Source organism: Esox lucius, chromosome 1 (genome assembly GCF_011004845.1).
Source record: "Esox lucius isolate fEsoLuc1 chromosome 1, fEsoLuc1.pri, whole genome shotgun sequence".
In the NCBI taxonomy this organism is placed as follows: domain Eukaryota; kingdom Metazoa; phylum Chordata; class Actinopteri; order Esociformes; family Esocidae; genus Esox; species Esox lucius.
In genome coordinates, this window is record NC_047569.1 from 23,074,375 (window position 1) to 23,087,124 (window position 12,750).

Here is a 12,750-nt window from a genome sequence, read left to right on the forward strand (position 1 = left end):
TATTTGTGGTAGATTATTTAGAAGGTTAAAATATAAAAATTAAAATTCACTTGAAAAACACCAATTGTTTCTGCTGGTCATATTGTTATACTAAGGACACCTGTAGAGCGGACATTGTTCCTGTCAGTCTACTTGACCTAATTTGACTAATTAAACTAAAGCCTCTAATGTATGCAGGATAACAGGCTCAGGAGGATGAATAAATGCTTGAGAGATGGAGTGTAGAAGAGCGGGAGAAAGAGTGCTGTGCAATTAGTAACTGCTACATTTATTTTCTGTTGCAAACATTTTGCTAAGACATCAATGATTAGTCCAATTCTCCAATCTCATCACTCAGAACAACATCAGTTGTCTGACATTTGCACTTTAAACATGGTCAGATAGGGCTTAAATATTCACTGCTTTTTAAAAGAAGAACAATATGACATAACATAATCATGTTCATGTACAGAGCCCTCTGCCTCCATGGGTCCACATCAAAAGTTGTGCGCTATGTACGAAACAATATTCATTACTACTATGTTGCTATATTAAATTGGAAAAGGTCTAAAATTTGTATTTGTTTCTTTTTTGGCCACATGCTGATCTTTCTTCTGCTGAAGGCCAGATTATGGGTTGCGAGCTTTGAACCACAGAGCACATACTTAGGAGCTAAATCCCAGAGTCAAGATTAACTCAGTGTACAGTAGGATGACTGAATATCAACCAAATAGATTCATCCATACAGGCACAACCACTGCTGTTTTGGATTCTGGCATGACAGTGGTTAAACCCAAACACAGATTACAGACAAAGAAGCAAATGCAGGATGAGAAACCTTTAAAGGGCATCACATAACACAGCCATGCTGTAGCACACTACAGTCCCCCATGTGATTTTTTTCCCCCTTTGTTTGGCTCCATTATTTGTATTTTTAATCCAACAATTGCTACGAGGTAAAAAAAAATGACAAGTTTCCCCATTAAGGGTATTGGGCCACGTGTATTCCATCAGTAGCAGTCAAAATTATCGGAATGGAAAATGTCCATCACCCACCCCTGGGACCTTTCTAAGTAACGGTTTGCAGTCATTACATACATACTATATTCAAAGCATTTAACAGACAATTCTACAAAGATGTAGTAAACTCGTGTGAGTTGGTAATTGGCTGACCCAGTTATAGTACAGGCTGACCAATATGACCATTTTGTCCCATTCTGGAACTTTAAGGAATTATAATAGCCCTTTAATAATTTCATAAGAAGTTTATGAGCTTGCTTGTGCTACAAATTTGCCTCAGTGCCATGTGTTGTCAGGAGAAAAGGTTCTCTCGAAATGTACCAAAAAGTAAATGTTCACTACTTCAGACACATCAAATTATTTCCCACATTCACCAGTATTGGTGGTGGATGCATCAATATTCTACATATCGTGACATGACAGTTTGACTACTTTGGGGATATTGACTGGTGCCGGAAAATAGGGCACAGCGTTAGCCATTTAAGGTCTGTGTAGCACATAAGGGGCATATTACTTTCAGACATATTCTGCTCCAGAAAGTGTCTCACGCTGTGAATTACTGTGTGCAGCCACAACATTAGAGAACAGACACAACATTAGAGAACAGACACAACATTAGAGAACAGACACAACATTAGAGAACAGACACAACATTAGAGAACAGACACAACATTAGAGAGTTGAGATGCATGCACACAACCCTTCTTCCTATCTCTCTATAAAAAGAAATGAATGCATCCTCACAGTACAAGTTAATTTCCCCCTTTATCCTCACCTGCATCCAAAATATCCCACTATTACCTCTTGACCTACTGCCATGACCCTAGACAACCGTGTCCCAAAAGAAAGATTTGGTTGCTAGTCCTCATGTAGAAGTCATGTTGTTCCCCATTAACTGTTGTTTAATTAACTTTTCATTGTTCATTTAGCAATGTGATATTGAGTTGTAGGACCCTTTATTGGTTTCCCTGAGAAAACTATGAATAATTATTTGAAATTATAATAAAATTGCCTGTTCATGCATAAAAGCAGATTTGAACCAATTAAGTTTTCCCAAAAGATGTGCAATTATTTTTTTCAGAAGTACGTTTTGCATTGTTTATCTTGTATCGCCCCTAAAAACTGTTAAATTAAAGAGTATTTTGTTATCCGTCACTATTATATTGTTGTTTTTCTAACCAGATTTTTCATTTTCCAGTTTGCTTTTGGTTGTGTTCTAGTTCCAGAGACTATATAGAATGAATTATAATTTTCTTGATCCAACCACTGATTAATAAGGAATGTATTCTATTATTGCAACTAATTACTTTCCATATCCTCTTTTAATGATATCAAACCTTTTGGTAGATAGAGTAGCTTGTGGACAACATAGAGCAAAATCAAATACATCCATGTGTTTTAGAGACATTGATTCAAACAAGCTATGAGTTTATAGCTCCAACTGTTTAACATGGCAATCGTTTGTGACAATGCATGTTTTAGAAAACTGCCACTGATTTACAGCTGTGAATGTAACATTTACTTCGCCAAAAAGACATAGATTAATAAATTACATACTCTGATTCACAAGACTCTGATAAACACAGTATGAAAATTGACCTGCTAGCACAAACACACAAGGATCTATAGGTAAAAGAAAGTGATGTCGTCTTTCTGTCTCAGATAAGAGACATCAGACTTGAGAGATTGTCCATTAATCACAATGCTAGACAGAGAGCACTTTTTCACAGAGATTATTTTTCTACCAGCTTCATTGTGTTCCCTAATGCAGTGCACCACACACACAGAAACACAAACGCAAACCATCCCAAGTAAAATGAAATAAGCCTGAATCAATCCAACAACCAATCGGTTTTTCATCTACAGTATACTGAATTTAAAATGAATAGAGTCAGTATTATATGTCCTTTATTTATGTCACGCGGGATAACCATGACCATGCGTTAATGTTTTGAGCAGGGGGGCTGATAATGGGTCATCAAGTGACTGAACGGAAATCGAATGCACCGATGAAATGGCACTCGTAAGATGTAATCTTGTCAGGGGGTGCTGAGACTGCGTTGGGGGGCTGCAGCACCCCTACTTCCCACGGCTATGGGGATAACCTCCATAAAGCAGAGTGGGTCTTTATGGAGCAGCTGCTAAGGTGGTCATATTCTTAACAGAGCTACTTCTATCTGAAGCTGTTGCATATACTCTCTGCCCGACACTAGTGCCTTTCTATCTCTGGTGAGAAGAAGTTTGAGAGTCCCAAATGGAAACCTATTCCCTATAGACCATTACTTGAGTCTAGGAACTGGTAGAAACAAACGGAGTACAGTTTAGGGAATAGGTTGCCATTTGGACACAAACTCTCTCCGCTGAGATGACGTGTGCTCTACAAAGAACATTGCAGTCTTCCCTGATTAGCACTACCTCTGGACATATGCACATTCCCTCAGAGTAGCTTTCCACAGAGGTGTCCTTGATCATATCAGTCAGTTTTCTATCTATATTTGGCTTTAGTTTCTTTGTTAATTATTGTAAGACAGAGTTGTCTTTGTATTTAGTGTATATGGGCTGTTGGAAATCGGGGAATATATATATATATACAGTATATAAACATATGGGGTACAGGTACTCTCCAGATATACAGCTCTGGAAAAAATTAAGAGACCACCACACCCTATTCTTTCCTTTCCAAAAAAGTTGAAAAGAAAAGTTTTGCACAAGGAACAGAGCGTTCAATTTACACTCAACTCAAAACCTTCCTTTTCAACTTTTTTGGAAATGAAAGAAAAAGGTGCAGTGGTCTATTCATTTTATCCAGAGCTGTATATCTGGAGTAAATACATTTACCTCTCTGGGTAAATATTTTGAATGCGCAGAATGGCACTGTTCATTGTTTATGGTGTAAATAAATCATTATTCTCAAATAAACAAAACAATATAAATCATGAAATCAATCCAATTTCTGAGATGCAGCTCTTGTAGCATGGCTTATGACATAAATGTCCCTGCATACAAAGTTGCTTTTGTTTGTTTTTTGGTCGTGCAAATATTTAGTTCCCTCTTTCAGAGATACACTGCTAGTTTGCATTCAGAAATATAAAGGGAATCGGGATATATAACATAGTTTCCCTCCCTAACCCCCCCCCCCCTTCAGTATTCCAGTCTTTTCTAAAACGGAGGCGGGGCTGTATGGCGGCTTCTTTCCCGTCAACGGCTCAGATGCAAATAAGCCAAGCTGTTGGGGAATTCTCACAGAGGTGATAAATACTAGTTCAGACCACCATACATGCACAGACTGACAGCCGTAACCTATCTGGATGGAGCCAGTGAGCGAGCCACACTACTTCCAATGTACTTCACGCCTCAAGCAGGTTCACCACTGACCACCCAGTACCCTGAGCAGACTAGAAGCTGGTGGCCTAAGTCCTGGCCTCTCACAGGTGGCCTAGGTCCTGACCTCTCTCAGATCTGTTGTCTTGTGGTGTTTGTACAGTGGACAAGTGACAAGAGCACAACATTAGTCATTTTTAACTTGGGCAAGAACGGCAGAAAAAACTCAGACATAACAGTTTTGTGTGAGTTTGAGAGAACAAGCATGCATGTTTAGTGATAAACAACCACCTATCCTTGTCCATCACATCCTTCTCTTTTGGCTATTATTGTAGATCTCCTATATTTGGAAAATTCAAGGAGAATAACAATGAGCAAAATGCATGTTCCACCCATGAATGAACTACTGACCCCTTTGAGCATATATAAATCCAAATTACAGATTTTTTTGAGATAAAGACAGTATGAGTGAAAGCACACACCCAACAGCCTTCTCTAGCCCCCACCCTCATGTGTAAAGTTGGCGAGTAATTGATCTAGCCATCCAGGCAAGCAGTGCTGAGAGAAAAGGCCATCAGAGAGGCTCTGTTCTGTATCACAAATTACACCCTATTCCCTATAGAGTGCACTACTTTAGAAAAGAGCCAACAGTAATACATGGCTCTGGTAAAAGTAGTGCATTACAAAGGCAATGGCATGTCATTTGGGGCCCGTCCATGGCCTTTTGCTTCAGGTCACTGCTTCTAGTCCTGCTTCAATAACTGTTGAGAGGTAGAAAAGAGCCTGCCAACCACCCATTGGCTGGATGTATATCACAGTCTGCCTACAGAGATCAATACGTCAGAGGCTGCAGGCTACCGTTCTCCACTCCCACATTCAGACAGGGGGTTTAAACGATTTACCATCTACAGGCAGCTTTCCCCAACCTTAAACTCAAAGCACAGCGAGCACCCACTCGCGCACGGAGTTTCAGAACAACACTGCTGAGAAAGTCTGCTGGAAAGCGGAAAGGCCTGCCCATGGTGAGTATTAGCATGGCACGTAGCCCTTTATCATGTCCATGATAGTTCCTAACACTGAACATTGTGTTGTCCGGTCTGTGTGATCATAGAAGCAATGCTGAGTAAAAGGCGGCAGCTGGATAGAAATCAATATTCCTAGTCTTTCTCCTTGTTTCACAATGTTGCATAGATGACAACTACTCCTTCTGTAAAACTGATCTTTCAGGAGGTCTCTGACCATGGAATCTCTCCTTAGCTAGAGTGGAATTGATGCTATTTGGCTGAAAACCATGGTGAATGAGACAGTCGAACACAGGTATGACAAAAAACACACTGTTGTTTTAATTTTATAGGCAACTGGATTTATAATAACAATAAGGCACCCGATGGACTTGAAGTATATTGCCTATGTAACACAGCTAAGGGCTATTTTCAGGGACTTGTGTTGTGTTGTGCTTAAGACCAGCAGTATACCACACCCCCTCAAGACTTTTGCTAAATGACCACACATGAAATAAAAGATTCCGGGAAGATCTAATGTGTTCTTTAAATTTAACTATGAGGGAAACCCCATAAGTTCTTCAAGGAACCCTTTAGAAGGCTATAACTATTAGTAATAATTCCTTCATAATCAGCATAACCAAACAAATCACAATTAACTGAACAAATATTTATAGATAGATGAGATTATCATAAAACAAAATACTGTACAATCATTTAGGTTATATAAGCAATACACCATAACTTAAAATTGAGAAGAGCTTTGCATTTTTCAGTTAATGGCAGCACCTGCTGTTGTCAAATATTGACAGTGGGTCCATTAGGTTCCTTTAAAAACTCCGGCAAACTAAGGGGAGGGGATTCCCTGATGAACTCCACTTACGTAGTTCTCCACCTATGAAGTTATAGATGCATTTCTTTGTGCAGTGTACCCCAAGGTTCTTAAAAGAACTTTGATCATTTTGTAAGACTTGTTAAACCTCTATGTTCCCCCAATCCCAGCACTTGGGATTGGGAGAACATACAGAACTGTATAGAATACTGTTGGAAAACCACCTTATAAGCATATTGCTTGTAGCCAAGGAGCAAGGAGCAAGGCACCAATATGTGGGAGTTCTGAGAGGACTACTGCCGTGGTGGGCTGGCTCCACAGCCTCTCAGCTCAGACGTGTTCCCAGAGAGCAGTCGTCCTGTACGTATTTTCTCAACGCTGAAGGACGCAGCCAAGCAAATATATTCCACTTCCCTCCCACTCCGCCAGTCATTGTTTAACTTCAGCATGAAGAACGGCGACTACACGACACAAACCAGCACCATAGCCCTTCTATATGTTTTATGGTAGAGGAAAGCTTGTGTTAAGTTGGGCCCTCCCTTTTCAACCTCACCCAACCCGCTCTGACAGTACACTACACTCATGTTCTTACATTGACCAAAGCCTAAGTGAGCCAACTTCTAGGGAACACAACTGGTATGTGATAGGTTGGGTGTAGGCTACTATAGGGGTCATTTACCAGGCAAAACATCACGAGAGAGATGAGTCAGTACTTTCCAAGATGTTAAGCGTGACTTGCGCCTCTCCCTAACTCTGGTTATGGGGAAAGTGAAGCCAATGTGTAATTAACAGTTTCTATTTTCATGCTGCTGCACAGGCCTAGAGCAGCACAAGTTAGGCTGTTGTTTAAATTCCCAGTGCCAGGAAAGTTTGAGGCTGTCAGAATGAGTTTTGGTTATTATGCTTAACTTTATGTATGGGAGCTCTGAACGAAACCACTCTCTCTGTGGAAAGCCATTAGCCTAGGGAGAGACAGGGAGGACCCCTCCCTTCGACAGATGAATAATCCCACTAAATACATTACCCACAGCAGGGAAACATATTTCGTCACAGGAATAATTTTCCCATAACAAGAAAGTGCCATTTAAAGCGAAATGTAAGACTATTTTCAGAATAAACAGTGAATGCCTTTTCATATCAACCTGGGTACACAGTAAGTTCATCTCAAAACAAGTGAAAAATAGTATCCTTTCTGAAGGACATTTGAAGAACTTTGAGGCAAAAGCTAATTTCCCTCTTCCCTAAACTCCAAATTCATCAGCTATAGCACACTCCTGGCAACACATCAAAGCAGGACGTGTCTGCCTCGCTTCCTTTGCCCACTTTCTTCTCTTCCCTCTGGAGGTGTCGGAGCAGAGTGAGAGAGGAGACAACCAGGGGAGAAGAGAGAGCTTTATGTGTTTCAATCAGATGGGCCAGCTCTTCAGACAACTCTAATGTGAAAAGCCAATCCAGATGTTGGTACTGACATGGCAGGAAATAAAGTAAAACACAGTTAGGCAAGAATTTTCATAAATAGGTGATTTCAAGTGACAGCAAGTGAGAAAGGAAGGATTTTTAAACATAAATGGTACCCTTTTAGGTAAGAATTTAGGGTCTTCATTGGCTGTAGTCAGGGGTGGGTAGTAACGCGTTACAAGTAATGCAAATGAGTACAAGAGTACAGTTTCAGAGGAACGAGTACTTTTCTAGTTACTTTCTGGGGCTATACGCTTTACTCTTATTCAAGTATTTTTTTAAAATTATAATCGTACTCTTTACTCCGTTACATTTCATCTACTCTTTCGTGACAATTTTCTTCGTATTTTTTTTTTTAGTGATTTGGTTTGAGTTTGGGTGTTCCCTCCTGCTCCTTTAAATCTGCATCGGAGTGAATGCACAGACTTAGCTAATTAATTGACAGACACGGACATAGAAAGTTGTCAATTGGAGGTCGTTGACGAGGGAAATTCCAATCTCTGGTCACAGTTGCACGACATGTCTTGATTAAAATTGAAATAGGCAACACAGTAATCATGAAATGTTGTATTTTTATTCCCAAAGACGCAACCATTTATGCTTTCAAAAACTCATCATCATAGCTCCGCAAGCACATAGAGGTAAGGTTAGCGAACCGGTTCGCGCTATTTAGTCAGCTTAATCCTATTATTATAGCTTTTTTTTTTTATTAACCTTTTTTGTCATTGAACAAGTATAGTATAACGACATGTAATCTATCCTAATGATAATGTAATATTCTAGCTAACCTACAATATATAATAACACCACAGCTTGTTAGTATATTTGTTTTAGTGGTTCATTGGGCTTGACTATTACATTTTATTTAATCATGCACTTTCGTTAGCAACAATACCCAGTCTAGCTAGCTAGATTTTATTTGAAAGCAGTTGCTGCTAACCAGGTGGCTTAGTTGCAAAGCAGTCAGTAATTCCACCCAAGACCTTACTTACAAACAACAAATATTTGATTGACAAGATGTACGGAGCATTACTACACAAGATTAATTTTTTTTTTACCAGTAACATGTGTGATGGCCTTCCTTTGCAAGAATCTTAGTTGCAACACAGATTAATAATAGGAATACAGTATTATTTACTGCAATTTATTTTGTTTTTCTATTCTGCATTGCTATGGGCTCTGGAAAACAAATGCATATTCAAACATTAAAAATGCAGTTTGCATTTGTAATTTCTTTGTAAATAATGTTTCCTTGTTGTTACGATGGCTTTATAATATGTAACTAGTACTCAAGTACGTTTTTGACCAAGTACTCTTTTACTCTTGAGTAGTTTTTTCAGGTGGTGCTTCAACTTTTACTTGAGTACATTTTAGGATGATTAACAGTACTTTTACTTGAGTACAGATTTTCAGTACTCTACCCACCCCTGACTGTAGTTTAAGAGGTTCTCTACCAAAAGACATCTAGTGTTGTACTGGATATAAACAGAAGTATTATATATGAATAGTAAAATATGAACAATGTGATAGCAAACTGACTGTCAAAATTAGGATGGAAGCAGAGAACTCCGTTACCAATGCAGTTCCAGTAAAATGTTTAAACACACCAACTCATTCAAGTTATTTTTATAGCTTTAATATTGCGCACATTGTAGAATAATAGCAAAGACATCACAACTATGAAACAACACAAATGAAATCATGTAGCAACCAAAAAAGTGTTAAATAAATAGCACTTACACAGCCTGGAGGTTTGTTATGGGTCACTGTCCTGTTGAATAGGAAATGATACCAGATGGGATGGTGTAACGCTGCAGAATGCTGGGGTAGCCATGCTGGTTAGGTGTCCTGGAATTTAAAATAAATCACTGAGTGTCACCAGCAAAGCACCCCCACACCATCACACCTCATCCTCCATGCTTTACAGTGGATACCACACATGCAGAGAACACCCGTTCACCCACTCAGTGTCTCAAAGACACAATGGTTGGAACCAAAAATATAAAATTCAGACCAAAGGACAGATTTCCACCGGTCTAATGTCCATTTCTAATGTCAATTTCTTCATATAGTTGTAGTGCCAGCAACAACCTGGGGATAAATTACAAACCCACAGACATACTGTACAACGACAGAGCATATTAAAACATAATGAAGCCAGATTTAATAGATAGTATTTTATTTTTTTTGAGAAATTAAGAAGCACTCATCAATCAACATTAAAACAATGTTTTTATCTAATCAATAAAAATGACGGGGTGGCTCCTTAAAATAAATACTTTATGACAGAATGTGTGAGATTCAAAACAAACAAGCAAACGAATATTCAAATTCAGAAGAGATGAAACTAAAAAAAGGTCCTTAATATTCCCAAACTCAACACCAACTCTACAACAAAAAGTTGTATAAAACACATTGCAAAATACATAAATCTTACAAAATGTTTTCTTTTTCGTGTACATGTCTAAAATCACTGTAAAATATTGGCTGGTATTATAGCAAGAAACCAGGAATTTGTATGTAGAATAAAAATCACATGTGCTTCTGCATTTTTTTTTTTTTTTTTTTTACATCAGTATTATTCACATATTATGATCAAAGTCCTCTAGTGCGGTTGTTACTGGTCTAATGGGAGCCTATAACCGATGTATTGCACATGGCTGCTCCTCTTCAGCCGCTCTTTATGGTCAGCTCATGTGCCGAGTTGAAGATGCTTGCTGGTGGCCATGGTAACCAACAGCGCCATACCATTAAGATGCAGCCTATACCGAGGAATTCACACATCTTTCTCACGAGGGGACCAAGGCATAACCATTTTTCAGCCCCAATGCCCATCTGGGTTGAGTAAAAACAATGCACTTCAATTCACAGCCCTCTCTGTTCAGTTACTTCACTCCAATTACTTTCTGTCTATAACACATAAAAAAAATTGCTCACATTTTTCAAATATAAAAAGAATTTGGTTCCATTTAACAGTTACTTCACTGCAAAAAGCCCTCAGTGTCGGGGGAGAAGATTTCAAGAATACAGGTTACAGTACAAAAATGTGTTCCACGTAGTATCACATTGTTTCGCAGGTTTTTCTGTTGATGTCTTCCCGCACGTCTTTTCTCTACCTACCAAGACCCAGATATGTAAACAGGTCCTGTTCTCATGGCTTTTTCTTCAAACTTAAGTGCACATGTACTGTGTCGCCTCTTCACAAGACTTAGGGTTAGATTTGGTTCTACCCATTCAAAGAAAGTACATTAGCACCTTTGATCAGTAAAGTTGAGGAACCCATCTACTGTATCTATCTTTCAAGGACACAACAAAAGTAGCCTTTTAGAGGCTTACAAGTCTGCCTTTGTCAAATCGTTGCAGTTCTCTTTGTATAGGGCTGGTAATCTCCTTATTCTAAGCAATATAGAATGAACCAAATGACAAATTGTTGACAGTGACGGAAGAGTGATAACAAGAAATACCCTTAATTCACAGCTGTTATATTGTTTGCTTACAATAGGCTTAACGGCAATGTAGAATATTCTAACCGAGAGATTTGCATTTGTTCTGGGATCATTGTAAGGGCACGTAAACAAAAGGCAGTTGGGCTTGAGTGTGTAATGAGCTTCTTCCACTAGCCTGAGCTTTGCCCTATTCTTTTGGCTAATTGTTGTCAAATAGGATGGTTCAAACCAGAGCCAAACATTCTTTCTAGGTGCAAAGGCTTAAGGAAGCCTTCCACCCCGAGAACATCCCTCGATCCTTTCTTAATCTTTACATCTGTGCTGCAGAATTAGCTACAAAAAAATAAAAATAACTTAAACTCTCTAGGCACTGTTGATTTCCAAGGCTTTTTGTTGCAGATTGAGAAGACATTTTTGAAAGGATTCAGTTATGGTTTCTGCAGACCAATCACTTAAAATTCTCCTCCACTTAAATATAGCGGCATCTTCCTGTCCAGTCCTCCAACACAACCCGGCAGACTAACAGGTCCTGCAGTAGTATCTGGAAGGATATGGACAGTGAGTCAGGGTCTAAATGATAAGTGTGGTAAAGTTCACAAGGTAAGTGTCATATCAGTCTTAAGCCTATCTTTCACCCCCACCCCCAAAAAAACTCCCTCAGGCCATGATCTTCTGGGGAATCTCTATGGAAGCCTTGAGGAAGATGGAGTTCTCCCTGATGTAGTTCCTCTTCTTGATCTCTTCGTGGGAGATGAACTTGGGGTAGCCAAAGCCCAGGGTGCTCTCATCCAGTGAGTTGCGGGTGCTGCACGGCTTCTGGAAGTTCTTCCAGTTGGGGTCAGGGTTGAAGGTCTCTGTGATGTGCTGGGGCTTTGACAGTGATGGGTCACTCTGGTCCAGGATAGAGAAGGTCACCTTGTAAGAGAAGGGCCACTCCAGCAGGTTGTCGTACTCCCCTGGCAGCACCCGGATATAGATGGACAGGTGTGATCCCTCCCCACTGCCGTTACCGTTGAGAAACGCGGACACCTGCAGTTTGTAGCCATAGCGATGGGTGTAAAAGGGCGGGCTGAAGAACTCGTGGTTGTTCCGAAGCTTAGCCTCCTGGAGTTTACGGGAGTAATCGCTAAGCTTCCAGATGAGCACTCCATCGTTGCTGACTGACAGCTCCTCCATCTCCCTCCGCAGTTCCAGAATCTCCTGGCGCTGACGCCCCACCAGGTTGCACATCATGGTCAAGTGGGACTTGGTTGTGTCCTCCAAGTGACGACCGATCGCCAGCTTTGGGCACTGAGGAGAGAGCAGAGACTGGTTAGACTATCCGGTCTGTTAAGCTCAAAGTAGGACAATGTCGCAGATTGGGCCATCTACGAGGCGCCTTTGGTTGGCTCAATGCGTTAGAACGTTGTCAGGGGGTGTCGCCAAGCAGATTACAACCGGCGAGATGCTGTGAGTAGGGCATTTGGACAGTGGAGGAAGAGGTACTCTCTAAGCAGCGAGACGACCCTAACAGATGCACAGCACACAGAACCGTTTTGTCTCACGTCTTACAGTAAGTGAATGCAGTGTCTGCTATATCAGCTGCCCTGCAGGGAGCACTGCCATACACTGTTGTCTTTCCAGTACTGAACATCTGCAAGCTTGGTTGTAAGTCTGGCATGATGCCTCCTCGGTCAGGGTGACAGCCATTTAT

General features: G+C 40.2%; 1 protein-coding gene across 1 annotated transcript in view; it reads right to left on the reverse strand.

The window, feature by feature from the left end:
* Positions 1-10,160: 10,160 nt before the first annotated feature.
* The window catches only part of traf4a (tnf receptor-associated factor 4a), a 35,633-nt gene continuing 33,043 nt past the window's right edge, over positions 10,161-12,750 (reverse strand). The window contains exon 7 of the mRNA XM_013138890.4: positions 10,161-12,347. Coding sequence (XP_012994344.2) covers positions 11,715-12,347 — 633 coding nt within the window. The 3' untranslated portion in view covers positions 10,161-11,714. The remainder of the gene's footprint in view (positions 12,348-12,750) is intronic.